Raw genomic sequence first — 17,787 nt, forward strand, 5'->3', positions numbered from 1 at the left:
ATCCCTTTAAAGGTGGCCCACCACCTCGAAGGTTTACACCACAGTTGGAATCTAGAGCGCAACTGGCCGTCTCCGGAAATGCGACAACAGTTCCTTCTTTATAGGAATTCACAGTTCCTTTTCTAAATCTCCTCGTGATAAACATAGTAATATCTATATATATATACTCGTATTACCGATTATTTCCAAATACTCTAGTTACATATCTAGTTTTTCTTTTAAAACTGTTGATTATATAGGTGTGAGTTCCGGATTTCCGAAATTGAAGCGGTAACAACCTATGACTCCCAAACGGGCGGTCATAGTAAATAACAACCGATGATTCCCAAACGGCGAATCATCGTAAATAACACGACCATCCCGGGACCAATCCAGAACCTCGCACCTAGTTACAAACAACCGGGTAATCCTTACCGCATTACAAAATCCATCTTAGGGACAAGAGCCTTGAACCTTTCCCCAAAACCAGTTTTTCACTTTTAACGAGAAAACAATCCCTCGCTACCCCGATTTTCAGAAAACCATTTTCACGCTTTAAAGCTAACCATATACTTAATTCATATCGAGGAAAACTACAATGCAAAACATGAATATCATATATACATGCATGGTTGATCATGCTAAACTATTTCTTAACATTTTAAACAACTCAAATTATGCATGAAAATAAGCGGACTATATATTGGTATGTAGGTTCCTACCTTAGCAAGCTCCGTTCTCCTCAAGCCCACTTACGAATCAAGCTCAATTTAATGAATCCCCTCAGATTTACTCCTACACATCATATATATATATCGTCGACCATTAGAAATTATCGAACGAGCGAGAATTCTTATATAACGTAAGTCGAGAAGAATCTCGACACTACTTAATTTGGTTTGGGTATTTATTTTTATCTAACTACTGGATTAGCAGAGCTACTGAGGCCCATTTTCGCATTGTTACTCTCGACGATCCTCTCTGGCTATTTCAGCCATGGCAGGCCCTCATATCTACGCCAATCCTATCCCATCCCAATTCCAATTCCAAATTTTAACTACAACCCATTCTACACCTCTCAATTAACATTAATTCTATTAATAAAATCGGTGGGTGTTCTTATCCCTCGATCATTACTCCATCAATTCTTATACAGTTATAAATCGACATAAATCTCTTGAAATTGTAATGAATAACCAAATTCTTACCAAGTCAGCAGCAACAATCGTTCCTAGCTCGCTGCTTCACCAAAATCGCAGCTCTCCTTCTCCAACCGAGCTACTGCCGAAGTGTACAACCAACCCATTCAAATATCTTTCATCAATACCACTAAAACGAGTTTAAACTAATCGTTTGAAACCAAATTACTCACCTTTCGTAAAACACGACGCTTAATTCAAATAATTTTTCGACTCCACCTTTGTTTCACTCCACTCCATTTCGTCAACCGCTATTGCGACCTTCAAACACCCTAATACAATCCATTTCAGCATCACACCCTCAAGAAATCGAAATTGAAGCAAATTAACTCACGTGGCGGCAAGTGCAATACGACCTTAATTCCAATAATTTTTTGAATTCCCACGCTTGGTTGAGTGTTGTTAAGGTTTTGGGCGTTTAAGTTTTTGAGTGGAATCGATTGGAGACGCATTCACTCACCCGGCAGCGGCGATTTGGCGTCGGGATGCTCGAATTTCCAAGAGATTTCAATCCTCTCACTTCATTCTAGTGTTTCTAGGTTTGAGGCCGAAGTATTGAAGTAAAATCGATGGGGAATTGAGAGAACTTTGTTTTCTCTCTCCTAGGTTTTAGAAAGGGCGAAAATTGGGGAAGATGAAGTGCGATTTTTGTGTTTTCGCGATTTCGGGTTTTTCTATTTTTGGGCCGCGATATATTTAGGCCCAAGCCCAATATATCCTGATTAGACTTAACGTCCTACTTAGACTCCTAACCACTAACGAATTTGACGTCGCGTCGTAATTATTTCTCCGGCTCATCCCACTAAATTTAATCTTCCATATTCTATCTCTCCATGAGGCTATAATAATAACTCACTCCTGGCGTAAAGGTTGTTAACTTCGTGCTTACGGCTAATCTAAAACCGCTAACCGGCCTTTTGTCAAATTTTCGTATATGGATCGCTTACCTAACGTGACTTATGAGTCGGAGTTAAGTTCCAGTAAGTTACGTATGGGTGAAAAATAAACCCGACGACCAATTTACAGAACGGCCCTAGAGTTGATATGAAATTTACAAAAATACCCTTAATAATAATTCAGGACTTTACATTTGCCATTAACAATATTTCAGTCGATAGCTTAAAAGGATTTTTCAATAATAGTTTTGGCAACAATATTGTTTAGGCATTTTGCTTTATTGACTATGTAGCACCTTAAAATTGGCATGTTATTAAATTGTATCACTACATCACATACAAATTGCACGCAAAAAAATGATGAATAGCTAAAGCTAACATGTCCACCTTAACCACTCTATATACTGGTTACAGTCTGACTTTATTCTTTTTAATCAAATGCATTATGAGACATTAATTATTTATATACTTATTTATTAGTTGGATATGCTATATTATTTTCATATGACTATTTTACGTTAACAACTGGGAAATTTGCTTTAAGATGGTACGTAATGAAATTTTTGTTGCCCTTTACCTGTAGGATTTTTATTGCCAGCGTTAGTGTCATACACTGTCCTGTGGATAATCAAAGCGAGATTGTTTTCAACGAGAAACAACTGAACTCATATGCTTGGGTCACCAAATCTTTGAAGTTTGTTTCCAACGCAATTTCAGGTACACAAGTATTTCTAATCGTATTCCACTTTTAAACATTAGCAAAGTAGATACACGGTGAAATTTGAATCATTCTACTTTGTATTGCCGTTTGTTTAGCATTAGCATATGGATTTGAATGGAAGTAATTCGAATTTAGATCTCCAAAGTTATGATAGTGCTCAACGACAACAACAACGAAATCGGCGGATTAGGGAACGAGAGAGGCGAGCTAATATGGATTCAACACAGGTAGCCGAGAGAAGAAATCGTTTACGAAGAAATTATTACCAACGAATGCGACGACAAATAAATGAAGCAATAACTGCTCAAAGAGACCGCATGCGTATAGCGTGGGCAGCTCCTCGCTTGATTCCCACTGAGGAATCATTGCACTCCAACAATTTAATGCCTCAGATGGTTACTCAGGTACAACACCAAACAAGAAATATGGCAAACCAGTTGGTTTGTGATGGTCGACCTACGCAACGAAGTCGTTTAACTCATATAAGGCGTTCCACTCGCAACTTGGTAAACGAAGTTTCAGAATTTATTGAAGCAGCACCAAATAGATCAGGTAGTGCAAGCAGTAATTATAATGTATCATTACGCTCCAACATGTGCATTACTCATAGGGTAACTCGCCTGCGACCTCAACCTAGAAATATTTCCGATCAATTACTCTGTGTGGATCGTACTACACAGCGAAGAAGGTTGACTCATATGCGACAATATGCTTAGAACTTGGGAAGCGATGGTTCCAGCGTTATCGATGCAACGTCAACTGCAGCCACAAGTGCAAGCAATGACGGTAATGCTAAACCCCCTTCTACCAACTACTCCGCTACAATTTCAATTCCATTATGTCTTGATAAAAGATTTATTCCATTTATACCGTGGTACTTACAAAATAAAATGTAACTTTGTTAAGTTCTAGGAATCCATCTTTGATGAAATTCTGCGATAATATGATATCAATACCATCAATCCAGATCGGAATGACATTAATAACATTAGTGACAGTGACGGCGAGCCTTTCGTAGGTTATACATCTAAACTTATAGTTGCGTTGATAATTACTCAATATTTTTTTCCCTTCATTACGTATCGCATATAACTTTATTTTTATTTGTATAAACAGATGTTGACCACGAATATGGAGACATGGTTACAACTAATTCATTAAGAAATGCTTATGCTGTAATAGATGTTGATGGAATTGGAGGCGACAACGCGTGTTTAAGAGAACCTTCTGTCGCTGTGCAAGGTTGGCTTCACTACTTAAATTAAGAATATCTATATAAGCCATTTACTTGCATTAAGTTACTTGGTTTATGTAATACGTATATTAACTATCGAAAGCATGTTGCCTCAGGTGGCGTTAAGAATAGTCGACAAACATGCTTTGTGACTAGAAGAAGGCGTAATCATAACTGCGCTCGAGGCTATGATGACTCTTCTACTGTAGCAACACATCGTTTGCCACCACCTCGGAATTGTTCTAAATGTCGAGCAAAATTATTCAATCTTGAACCACCCAGTTTATGTTGCTCGAATGGGACAATTAGTTTACCTCCTATGGTAGCGCCAACTGATTTGATTAATTTATATATGCATCTCAATCAATAATCGGCGTTGAATTTAGGAAAAACATACGTGCGTACAACCATGTTTTTTCCTTCACTTCTATGGGCGTTGACATTGATGATGCACTCGCTGATGGTAGGGAAGGAATTTACACATATAAAGCTCGGGGTGCTATTTATCACCGTATTGGTGGCCTATTACCAAGTCCAGGACACAGACCCAGATTTCTACAAATGTATATATATGACATGAGATCACTTAACTTGATTATCGGATGGCTGAAAATGGAGTACTAGACCGACGGGTATTGGCTATCATCCATAACGTTTTAAAAGAGAATCCATACGTCCAAATTTTCTGATAGGTGTTGCAATGATTAACATCACCAAATGTTCGGCTGGTTATTAAAGATAACCTAACCGGAAATCATCAATATAGTATTCCTACGTCTTCTCAAGTAGCTGCGATTTTAGTTGGTAGTGAAGATCCAAGTAACCTTAATGAACGCGACATCATAGCCCAAAGGATTTCTGGTGAATTTGAAAATGTGTCAGACACTGCAGGCTATTATGATCCATTTCAATACCCTCTTCTACTCCCTCATGGCAGTCCAAGATGGAATTTACATATGTTTCGTTCTAATAGGGCCCGACTTACATGTCAACAATTTTATTGTTACTTGCTACAAGTAAGCCTTTTACTAACATTTTATAATATTATGTTATATATACATATTTTTTGACCCAATTAGATGCCACTAATTTCTAATTCCCTTATTAGATTCGCCCAGATGATCCTTCTCTTTTGCTCCGTAGTGGTCGTCTTCTACAATAATACATAGTCGACAACTATGTTAAAATATCAACTTTAAGATTGAGGTGGATACGTGATCACCAACAAAAAATAAGGGCTGAACTTTATCAAGGATTGCAAGACTCTTTAAGTTTGGGGGAACTTCATTCAGGTACACTTTGAATTTAAAAACTTATTAAAATTTAGTCAAATGGAAAACCTTAAATTCATTTTTTATTTTAAATTGAAGGCAATGTCGGTCGCAAAACAATTTTGCCTGCCACTTTTGTGGGCTGTCCCTGTGACATGCATCGTCGATATCATGGTGCTATGGTATTGGTTCAAAAGTACGGGCGACCAGATTTGTTTATCACAATGACATGCAATCCATCGTGGTCAGAGATCGAAGCTGAGTTGTTAGAAGGCCAGGTTCCAAATGATAGACCAGATTTGATAGTTAGGATTTTCCGTGCCAAGCTGGAAGAGTTGAAAAATGATCTGTTCGTTAAAGGAATCCTTGGAAAAGTGGCAGCACATGTTCATATAGTCGAATTCCAAAAAAGAGGATTGCCGCATGCACACATCCTTTTAATCCTTGATGAGGCTGACAAGTTAACTACTGCAGATGCTTACGATAAGATTGTTAGAGCATAAATTCCAGATCCGGCTATTGAGGCAGAACTATATGAGATTGTTGTTAAACACATGATGCATGGTCCGTGCGGTAATGTTAATCTTAATTGTGTCTGCATGAGAGATCGAAAGTGTTCAAAAAATTTCCCAAAACAATTCATTCCAGCAACTAATCAAGGCAGTGATTCTTATGCTACATATATGAGGTGGGACAACAACGCTTTTGCTATTGTTAAGAATCATGGTCGGCATTATCGTGTAGATAATCGTTGGGTTGTTCCTTATAATCCATGGTTATTGAAAAAGTACAACTGCCATATCAATGTCGAAATATGCTCGAGTATTAAAAGCGTCAAGTATTTGTACAAGTATATTTACAAGGGGTCAGACCGAGTAGCGATGGAAGTTATGTCGACAAATAGAGATGAAAAAGATGAAATAAAGCAGTTTGTAGATGGCCGTTGGATTTGCCCGCAAGAAGCCCTTTGGAGAATCTTCGAATTTCCACTAAGTCAAATATACCCGTCAGTATATTCTTTGCAAGTCCACATGGAAAATATGCATGAAATAACCTATCAAGATAACCAACTGATCGAGGATGTTTTGGCTGATGATAGGAACTCTCGCACGATGTTAACCAATTTTTTCCGTCTGAATAGCGTGGACGTTGCTGCTAGACAATATCTTTATCATGAAATTCCTGAGCATTATGTGTGGGATGAGTCAACTAAGCATTGGCAACCAAGAGCTGGCCAAAATCGTGTCGTTGGAAGGCTATTTGCAGTTTCCCTATGGAAGGTGAAAGATTTTACTTGAGGATCTTCTTTGAACCATGTCAAAGGCCCAACATCATATGAACATTTGCGCCTTTGTTGGATCTAATTTATACCCTACATTCAAAGAAACCTGGCGAGGAATTGGGGCTGCTAGAAAGAGACGGTGGCGTTAAATCAATGTTTGCTTGAAGCATCAAACCTGCGAGATGCCATGTTCTCTACGGCAATTATTTCTTACAATTCTGGTTTATTGTAATCCTATCGGAGTACGTAATTTGTGGAATGAATTTAATAACTGTATGGCCGAAGATTACGCGTTAGGGAGTTTTAACACAACCTATGTGACAAATCGTTTGCTAAGCGAGCTTAAGTTGCTGTTGGAACAATATGGACAGTCAATTTCAGATTATGATTTGCCCCAGATGTGTTCTGATCAGGTTGACCAAGATGATATATCAAGTTTGGTCACAGAGGAACTTTCTATTCCCGTTACTTCAGAAGATCTTTGTAAAGTCCTGAATTATTATTAAGGGTATTTTTGTAAATTTCATATTAAATCTAGGGTCATTTATGTAAATTGGTTGTCGGGGTTATATTTCAAACGTACGTAACTTACTGGAACTTAACTCCGACTCATAAGTCACGTTAGGTAAGCGACCATATGCGAAAATTTGACAGAATGCCGATTAGCGGTTTTCTGCGTGCGAAGCTGGCACGAGTTAACAGCTTACCCGCATGAGTGGGTTATTGTCATAGCCTGCGGTGAGATAGAATATAGCAGATTAAATTTAGAGGGATAGGCCGAAAAATAATCAAGATGCTAAGTCGAATTAGTAGGGGTTAGCGTGAATTAGGACCTTAAGCTTAAATTGTAATGTATTGGGCTTGGGCCTAAATATATCGGCCCAAATAAAAAAAAAAAAAAAAAAAAAAAAATCGCGAAATAGAAAAAAATCGGCCAAACCAAAAATCGCGAAACCATTCTCTTCTTCCCCAATTCGCATCCTTTAAAACCCTAGGAGAGAGAAACTCCCTTCTTCCCCAAATTCAGTGATTCAAACCAACAATTTAAACATCCAAACCTTAGAAATCGTGAATTCGAGTGTGGAGATGCAAGAACTCTTGGAATTTCGTCGGATCGCAGAAAGAGGTGAGTGCGATTTCGTATCTATTTGATAATTTGATTTAGATATTGATAGAATTGGATATATAGATTGTAACTGAGTGTATTGGGGGTGTTGAAGGCCGGCAATAGCAGTTGGACGAGCTGGAGTGGAGGGAAACAGTGGTGGAGCCGAAAATTCTTGGAGTGCGTCGGGTTTTTGCGAAAGGTTAGTGAATTTCGCCTACAAATCGATAGTGTAAACTCGATTTCGAGTTCATTAGTGGTATTGAAAAGAAAAATGATAATAATAATTGGAATTGGTTGTATACTTCGGCAGTAGCTCGGTTTGGAGGAGGGCTGCGATTTTGGTGGAGCAGCGAGCTAGGAACGATTTTTATTTCTGACTTGGTAAGAATTTGGTTATTCATTACAATTTCAAGAAATTTATGTCGAATTATAACTGTATAAGAGTTGATTGAGTAATGATCGAGGGATAAGGAACACCCACCGATTTATTAATAGAATTAATGTTAATTGAGAGGTATAGAATGGGTTGTAGTTGAAATTTGGACTTGGAATTGGGATGGGATAGGATTGGCGTCGATATGAGGGCCTGCAATGGCCGAAATAGCCGTAGAGACCGTCAGAGTAACAGTGCCAGAAATGGCCTGTAACTCTGTTAACGGTAGTAGATGGAAATTTAACCGAAACCCAATTCTTAACGTTGAGATTTCTTCTCGGCTTATACTAAGTTAAGAATTCCTCGTTGTTCGATCAATTCTAACAACCGACGTATATGTATATGCTGTATAGGATTGAATTCGAGTTGATTCGGGTAAGCGGGCTCAATTTGGTTAAGTGGGCTTGAGGAGAACGGAGCTTGCTAAGGTAGGAACCTACATACCAGTATATAGCCTGCTTATTTTCATGCATGATTGAATTGTTTAACTAGGAAATAGATAGTTGTGTATCAACCATGCATGTATATATGATATTCATATTTTGCATTGTATTTCCTCGCTATAAACTATATATATAGATAGCTTTCGCGTGAAATGGGTTTTCTGTAAAATCGGGGTAGCGAGGGATTGTTTTCTTTGTTAAAAGTGAAAAACTGGTTTTGGGGAAAGGTTCGCGTCTCTTGTCTCAGTAAGGAGACAGAGATGGATTTTGTAATGCGGGGGAAGGATTTCCCGGTTGTTTGTAATTAGGTGCGAGGTTTTTGATTTTTCTCGAAATGGTTGTTGTTATTTACGATGATTCGCCGTTTGGGAATCATCGGTTGTTATTTACTATGACCGCCCGTTTGGGAGTCATAGGGTTTCTACTCGATTTCGGAAATCCAGGAACTCACACCTATATAATCAACAGTTTTAAAAGAAAAACTAAATATGTAACTAGAGTATTTGAAAACAATCGGTAATACGAGTATATATATAGATATTACTATGTTTATCACGAGGGGATTTAGAAAAGGAATTGTGAATTCCTATAAAAGAGGAACCTGTTGTCGCATTTCCGGAGACGGCAGTTAAGCTCACAGATTCCAACTGTGGTGTACACCTTTCGAGGTGGTGGGCCACCTTTAAAGGGATGCATCACTGGATGTAGTCCGGGAATTCCTTTTCTACTTTTCTAGATAACCATTGCTTGTACGTGTCACGCTGTATGGTGATTAGCTTGTGTGGGGTTACATGCTACCTCGATGAGGTTTAGACGCGAGGAGTGAGAGTTTAGTCCACTCGGATGTGTCGGGATCCCGGCGATCTGCGGTCGCCGAACGGTTGACCACCGTGAAGTTAGGTGACGTGACGTGTATGGGGGTCGTGGGTAGTCCGGGGCCCACCCGAGCCCTAAAAGCTTTGGGGATTTTGTGTAATCGAACACAACAACGGCATTTCAGCTCCACTGCGGTAAAATCGGGGAAAACAACGGTGCATGGTTCACACCGGGAAATCTTGAACCGAGATTGCCCCGGGATTTGAGAGAGTACGGTCGCATACCCTCACCATTCTAATAGGATCGTGACCCCACAATAGTTGTATGATGCTTGTGAAAAACTATATTTTGTATATCAATGAAGCATGTCGAGATGATTTACGCTAGTTAGTGATGTATATATACATAGTCACAATATTTGAATACTATTATAGAAAACCCCGCATGTTTTAAATGTTTTCTATAAGTAAACTATTTATTGGTTATGTATGTTTCTCTTGGGCATAGTTGTTGCTCATCCTACTTAACATTTCGATTTGAGCGGTTATGGAGGAGGCTTTCCTAACCCTAATGAGGGGGGTTATGGGGATTGGGGAGGATTTCCGTATGCTTTGGCGAGAGGCAGAGTCAAGTTTATATTTTCAATGTATAGAGATAAGCTAGGTTATTCTTTTGCTGTATATAAGGAGCATAGCTCTTTTCTTTTGGTTGTATAGTAAGAGGCTAGTTCCTTTGGTTGTATATATAGTGAGCTAGGCCATTTTGATGTAATATTTAATGTATTTAAGTAGCAGTTACACTTACATAGTTGGTGGATGGGATTTGATGTTGTTTAAAAGGTTGGTTTGTATATATATGGTTGTTGGAAGGTTGTAGTTAGGATTTCCAGGTTATGACAGGTTTTTAGGGTTTACGAATGTTGATCAAACAAAAGAAACTCTGCCGAAATTTCGGTAGAATCGGGATAGGTGTCTGCCTCGAGATTCATTCCACGTCCTCGGGATGTGTGTTGGGTCTCGGGGCGTGACAATCTTTCTTCTATAAGTCAGCTTAACCTAGAACAAAAGATTGTTTTTGACCAGATTCTTAGTTCTGTTCAGCAGAAGAATGGTGGTGTATACTTTGTTGATGGCCCTGGCGGAACAGGTAAAACATACTTATATAAGTCAATTTTAGCAAGACTCAGTAAAGCGGATGATTGCTATTGCAAATGACTACCTCGGGAATTCTTTGCTATCATGATGCACGGGAGTCGTACAACCCACTCTAGGTTCAAAATCCCAATTCAATTACATCCACTTCCACTTGCAAAATAAGCAAAAGCCGGCAATTTAAATGATTTGTTACGGCAGCGAAAGCATCTTGATATGGGATGAGGCTCACGATGGCACATCGTTATGCGTTTGAAGCGTTAGAGAAAACTTTAAGAGATATTACAGACAGTGATTTACCATTTGGAGGGAAAGTTTTTGTAATGGGTGGAGATTTTCGTCAGGTGTTGCCAATTGTTCCTCGTGGTACAAGGGAACAGACTATTGATGCATGCATAACAAGTTCTCCACTTTGGGAGCAAGTTCGTGTGTTACGTCTACAGGAAAATATGCGTGCTAAAAATGACCGAGGCTTTGCAGAGTTACTCATGGCCATCGGCGATGGGATTCAGCCAATTATTTGTGATGTTGACATCATTGAACTGCCCAAAGATATTGTCATTCCGTGGGAGAATGAGTATTCACGTCTTAAGCTTATAAATGAAATCTTTACAGGATTAGATAGAAATGCTGGTAACAAAGACTACATGATCAGTAGGGCGATAGTAACTCCTAAGAATGATATTGTCCAACTGTTGAATGATGAAATAATTTACCTATTTCCCGGTGAAGAAGTCACATATTACTCTTTTGATTGATTCGAATGACTCTAAGTGGTCTATACCAAAGAAGAATACTTGAATTCAATCAAGTGGTATACCTCCTCACAAATTGAAGCTAAAGTTGGGGGCTCCCATTATACTGACGAGAAATTTGAATCCTAAAAATGGCCTATGTAATGGAACAAGACTAATATGCAGAGGATTTGACACACATGTAATTGATGCAGAAATTGTCACTGGAAATTCCGTTGGTGATCGAATTTTCCTGCCTTGCATTCCATTGTGCCCCTCTCAGGATGCAAAGTTGCCATTCGAAATGACTAGGAAACAATTTCCTATTAAGCTAAGTTTTGCTCTGACAATAAACAAATCACAGGGTCAAACCATTCCAAATGTTGGGGTCTATTTGTCCGATCATGTTTTTTCGCGCACGGTGACTCTATGTTGCTTTATCAAGAGGAGTATCACAGACGACAACGAAAGTTTTAGTTAAAAAAGGGACAATCAAGGGTCTTCCTGGAACTTACACTCGAAATGTCGTCTACAACGACATCCTAGCTTCTTGCAGTGTTTAGTAATAAGTCGTTTTACTATTGTCAACTTAAATATTACTTTTTATACACATATATTAATTTCTGTATATTGTTTAATTTATATAGCGACCAAGTCTCATTATTATACAATATAAACCCAAAGAAGAACCATCCTTTACCAAACATCACTTTATTTTGGTTGTTGGATTTTTCCCTGCTCTAGATATGATTTGAAACTTTTATATTTACCACAACGCTTTTATCCCTGCAGTATATTTTGAAAGTGATTCCGAAAAAATTAAGTTACTTTTCAGAACTTATCAACAATTGGAAATGGCCTAGAAGGATACTTTGTATGATTCATATGATTTTCTTCATGAGTGAGCAACTTAAACTAATTAACCAACTACATTCTAAAAGGAGTTTGTAAAAACTTGCTTTCATAAGATATCTTGCTATTTTTTAACTTGGACAATTTCTTAACTTTTCAAGTTTAACTATCGGAGAGACATCATTCATAAACAGCACAGTCCTTAATAAATTAAATTAAACTGATTGAGGGATCAGGTTGTCAAAATGATTACCCAAACTGAAGCCTACGCAAGCAAATCAATGTCAGTATGTAAAATGTCAACAATTCTGATATATGCTCATCTTAGCCCAAACCAACTCCACCATTCTATGAGGCCACACAGTAATTGTGCTATAGGTAATTTTTTTGTTAAAATATTAAACCGGCCGCTCACGTAGACACTGTTGAATTATACTCTTTTATGCGCACCTTACTATTGTTTATGGGGCGCACATTTGGGTTCCTTTCGTACGTGTTCAAATTTTGACATCGCCAAATGAGCATTGACTAATAGTTTACACGAGTTAGAAAAATACATAGATCCGTTATACATTTAATTGTTTTTTTTATTCAAGGTTACTTTTTTATTAAGACATTTAAGCTCCGCTTGACAGGTATACCAAATTAGACTTAAATTTTTTAAAAATAATAATAATGTATATTGACTATATATTTGTTTTAAAAATAGTACGGCTTTGGCGTTGTTAAAATACCAGTCGAGTATAGTATAGCTCTTACGTGGATGTTATTATTGTTAATGTGATTCAAATGTAGATTTATTTCCTACATGTTCACAACTTAACATCACCAAATTAGAATTTACTAATTAGTTAAAACGCCCTAAAAAGATACAAAGCTCCGTTAGTTATTAATTTTTTTTTAGTATCACTTAAAATTAGTAGCTCGATAATTCGTCTGACCTTTATAGATTGACTAAATTAGACTTAAATTAAATAACTACAATAATGTGCAATAGTTGAATTTTGACACCAACTACAAAAAACTTACTATAAAAAGTCGCTACAACGTAAACAAACATCGGTGTGCGTAACACATTAAATAATGCTATTTTATATTAAATGAAATTATTGTCGACCATATATATCATACACAATTGATACAAACCAACCTCGCTAACTCATTCCAAAAGACAACGAAAATATTGTAGGGGAGAAAAAAAAAATAGAATAAACCAAATTGGTTGGTTGTATAGTGACAGTGGGTTCACTCAACTCTTCCATACATAGTATTAGTACGGATGAGACCTAAATTTACACCAGCCCATATGTAGATGTCGACATCACATGAGAATAAATTTATTATTAAAAAAAATATTATCAGTTGATAGCTAACCACCCCAATCAGCTATGATTAGAGTCATTGACTAAGCGGGATAACAAAAAATTAAAAATAAAAATTAGTTGATTGCATCGTAAGAACAGCAGGCCCAACAGCTCTCGAGCCACATATTCTTTTGACGGGCAGAGTCAATTTTACATACATGAAGTAAATTTCTTACTTTTCCACTTTCGACAACAAAAAATTGTTAATAAGTTGCCACATTGTAAGGCATTATCCCTGTCAATAACACATTACATAATGCTTGCCTGTATCAAACAAAATTAGTGTCAATCAAATCTATCATGCACAAGTTACAAAGAACTCCCCGTCATTCATGGTAACAACCAACAATAATAGTATAGATGAGCAAAAAACACTGAAAAAAAATAAATTGGTTTGTTGCATAGTAATCGTTGGATCGAGCAGCTCGGGACAACACCTTATTAGAACGGCATCGCCTTAAACTTGCATATCTGCCACACTTACTTAAATCTTAACGTAAGTAGCTTGCTGATGGGGCACACATTTGGGTTCCTTTCGTGCATGTTCAACTTTTGTCATCGCCAAATGAGCATTGACTAATAGTTTACACGAGGTAGAAAAATACATAGATCTGTTATACATTTAATTGTTTTCTTTATTTAAGATTATTTTTTTATTAAGACATCTGAGCTCCGCTTGACTGGTATACTAAATTAGACTTAAAGTAAGAAAAAATCAATAATGTATATTGACTATATATTTGTCTTAAAAATAGTACGGCTTTGGTGTAGTTGAAATACCAGTCGAGTCTAATATAGCTCTTACGTGGATGTTATTATTGTCAATGTGATTCAAATGTAGGTTTCTTTCGTACATGTTCACAATTTAACATCACCAAATTAGAATTGACTAATTGTTAAAAGCATACGAAGAGATACAAATATTAGTTAGTTATTAATTTTTTTAGTGTCACTTAAAAATATTAGTTCGATAATTAATTATGACATTTCTGATTGATTAAATTAGACTTAAATTAAATAACAACAGTAATGTACAATAGTTGAATTTTGATGACAACTACAAACAACTTACTATAAAAAATAGCTAGTGTAACACCCGTATTTAAAATACGTATTTTATTTATTAATTTATTAATTAAATTATTTATTTAAAAATCGACTGGATTGGATTTGGGATACGCGGGCCTGATTTTTCTGGGCCCGAGTCTGTGTTGGGCTTGGGTTTCGAACCCAAGTATATATTCATATTGTTCTGGAGAATAGGGTTCTTAGAAAAAAATAAAATATTAAAAATGGAGGAAGAGCTAGAAACTCGTTTGCTGGAAGGTGGAGCGCGACGATTCGGACTAGGAGGAATCGTGGAGATGTTAAGACAGGTGAGTAGCTATTTTTGCTATTTCACTGAATTTATGGTTTTTCGTGTATCGGGTATACCGACTAAGGTTTGTATTGATACTGCTCATTATCCTGTTGTATTGGACTTCGTGCCATTTGTATTATTAAACTTTGTTAAATTTCAGATTGTAATTAAACTATCGAAACTTTGTTAAAATTGGGTAAACTGTCGAAACTCTGGAGGTTGATTTGTGGAAACTGTTCGAACTCTGGAGGTTTTTAATGGCGGCGCTGAGAACTCGCCAGTAAACCTTTATGTGTGGAGTGTTATTGTTGTTTGTTTTATTATTTGAAGATTGGTGTTAGTGGAAGTTTGGTCGGTGCTGTCGGCATTAATGGCGTCGCCTGTCATTTTGGTTTTTAGATTTGTCCGCTTGAATGTGGTGGTGGTGGGTTAGGTTAGGTTTGGTAGCTAGTGAGGGTGCGTGAGGGGGATCGAGTGGTTGGTTTATTGGGCTGTTGGGAGCTTGGGATAACCATTAATGGCGGCCAAAGAATCGCCCAGCCATGAACGAAATCCTATTGAATTGTTTGAACTATTTTGGTTATTGGTTGGTTATTGGTTGTGGAGGGTTGATGGGGGTTGTCAAAGCTCGGAGAGAAGCCATTAATGGCGGCGGGAATGATTTCCAGATCTAGTTTGGTGAAGTTTGGATTTTAGGATTTGAAGTTTTTGCCTTAATTAAAGTGGTAGAGGTTTTCGCAGGGGTTAAAACCGATTGGTTGAATTGGGTGGTCGATTGGAATCTTGTGGTGGTCGATTTTGGTGGTGGTGGAGGAGAAAAATGTTGGAGAAGATGAACAGTAATTCGGTTTGGGCTTGGGCTTAATCGGTTGGGCCAAACACCTTATTTTATGTTGGGCCGGTTCTATTTCTTGCTGGGCCAAATTCTAATTATTTGTCTTGGGCCGAAATCCAATTTTATGTTTTGGGCCGATATTAATCTTTTTGAGTTGGGCCGGTTCTATTTCTTGTTGGGGGCCAGTTTTAATTGCTTTTTTTTGGACCAGTTTCAAGTTAGTTTTGGGGCCGGTCTATATAACTTAAAATAGATCTAATTGGGTCTTTAAATGTTTAGACTTTCGGGTTCTAAGGTTTGGGCTTGGCCAGTTGGGTCCGAACCATTTCCTTAGTTATGAGCCCTTGAGCCATGTACCTTTGCCCTTAGCCATGAACCATAGCTATGACTCTGAACTTGTCGAACATGGAAACGACAGTTTGACTTTGACAATGACAGTTTGACTTTGACCGTTGACCTTTTACCGTTGACCGTTGACTGTGGAATGTTGATTTTTTCCAGTTTTTCTCATATTTAAGAATATGGACAAATATAATAATAAAATATTGTCGAAAATTATATAACGTTGTTTGTCATTATCTAATTAGGATTTGACGTGAGTAGTGTGTAAAGCATATATATATTGGGCTTTGATTGTGAACTGTGGACTGTTTAATTGTGCTGCATTTTATGTTATAAATTGTATGCACAAATCAAATGTTAAAATGCTGTGGAAGCTTGTATATATTTGGTTGTCATTATCTAATTAAGATTTGACGTTGATATTGTGACATTATATAATATGTTGGCATATATATATATATATATATATATATATATATATATATATATATATATATATATATATATATATATATATATATATATTAAATGCAATAGTTGTGGAGAAATAAATGTATAAACACTTCATTATTATATATGTGAGATGCTACTATGAGGTAGTATAGTATTGGTGAATATTTGCCCACGGGATTGTGGCTTAGTGCAATAATACATTGGCACGTGAAAGAATGAAAGTGGTTACGAGATATAATTGAGATATTTCTAAATATTGTGGCTTAGTGCAATAAGGTAATTGACCTGCACGTGATATAGTGGAATGATTATGAGTCATAAATATATGATACCTGAATAAATTACGTAACGAAAATCCTAGAACCTGACTACCACAACTCATGTGATTTGCCCTGTGTGGGCGTATGTGATATGATTGGCCCTTGTGTAGGGTGTATATATGTGAGATGTTGATTGACCCATGTGTTGAGCAATCGTAGCCGAATAGTGGCTTGATTATTCCGTTCGCAAAATAGAACGAGACGCGCGATATTTTATGCCGAATAGTGACAGTACTTACATAATGGCTTCCGTGTGAGGGTTACCTGGTGTGTGGCATCCTGCTCAGGGTAGTTACGCATGGAGTGGTACATTATGTAAGGGGAGGCATGTGGATGTACATGTTCGGCGTTGGGTAGCGATTGTGGTAGCCAGGGAAACTAGGTAAGACATAGATACAACGTGATTTTAGGGACACGCAAAGAAAGCTTTAATTAATATAATTATGGTAATGTATTGGTTAATAATATATCTTGAAATATATGATTTGATAGATTTTTGCAGAAGGGTGGGTCAAACTAATTACTTTGGGCAGAGACGACCCACTCTGTGATTGAGCATGAAATGCGGTACGTATATAATATGTTTGGTTGGTTATTTGTTTAGTTAGAACCTAAGGCGCCTCGACGGAGGAACTACATGTCTTATTTATGATGCGTATAGTTTGTTGTGTGGTTGTGGGAAGTTAAGACGCCTCAGTGGAGGAACTACCTGCCTTAATTATTGTACTTAAGGATGTTGTATTAGTCGTTGAAAGTTAAGGCGCCTCGGTGGAGGAACTAACTGCCGTATGGATTGTGTATATTTTTGTATAAGAATATGTTGTATTTTAGAGCTACTCACACCAGTATTTTTATAATGCTGACCCGATTTGCATGTTTGCTTATCGGGTGTGTTCATTAAATGAACATAGTTGATAAGTCTTGACAGGTTTAGTGTTGAAGAAGATTGGTTGCTGCTTGTGGTTTGCGTTAGCGTCGTATTTCAAGATAGGCC

At 37.3% G+C, this 17,787-nt stretch overlaps 2 protein-coding genes and 2 long non-coding RNA genes across 4 annotated transcripts; all 4 read left to right on the forward strand.

The window, feature by feature from the left end:
* Positions 1-3,736: 3,736 nt before the first annotated feature.
* Positions 3,737-4,354, forward strand: LOC147512929 (uncharacterized). The gene is made up of 3 exons (XR_015217300.1): positions 3,737-3,813; positions 3,912-4,037; positions 4,146-4,354. It is a non-coding gene; the product is annotated as an uncharacterized LOC147512929 (long non-coding RNA).
* A 1,629-nt stretch (positions 4,355-5,983) lies between these two features.
* Positions 5,984-6,598, forward strand: LOC147512930 (uncharacterized). Its single transcript, XM_086598824.1, has one exon. The coding sequence runs from the start codon at positions 5,984-5,986 to the stop codon at positions 6,596-6,598; it is 615 nt and encodes a 204-aa protein (XP_086454950.1).
* Positions 6,599-7,576: 978 nt separating this feature from the next.
* LOC147512931 (uncharacterized) lies at positions 7,577-8,071 on the forward strand. Its single transcript, XR_015217301.1, has 3 exons — positions 7,577-7,708; positions 7,803-7,889; positions 8,001-8,071. It is a non-coding gene; the product is annotated as an uncharacterized LOC147512931 (long non-coding RNA).
* Positions 8,072-10,766: 2,695 nt separating this feature from the next.
* LOC147512932 (uncharacterized) lies at positions 10,767-11,291 on the forward strand. Its single transcript, XM_086598826.1, has one exon. It carries the CDS (start codon positions 10,767-10,769, stop codon positions 11,289-11,291), a length of 525 nt encoding a protein of 174 aa, XP_086454952.1.
* The last annotated feature ends 6,496 nt before the right edge of the window (positions 11,292-17,787 follow it).

This window comes from Coptis chinensis, chromosome 3 (genome assembly GCF_015680905.1).
Source record: "Coptis chinensis isolate HL-2020 chromosome 3, ASM1568090v1, whole genome shotgun sequence".
Lineage (NCBI taxonomy): Eukaryota > Viridiplantae > Streptophyta > Magnoliopsida > Ranunculales > Ranunculaceae > Coptis > Coptis chinensis.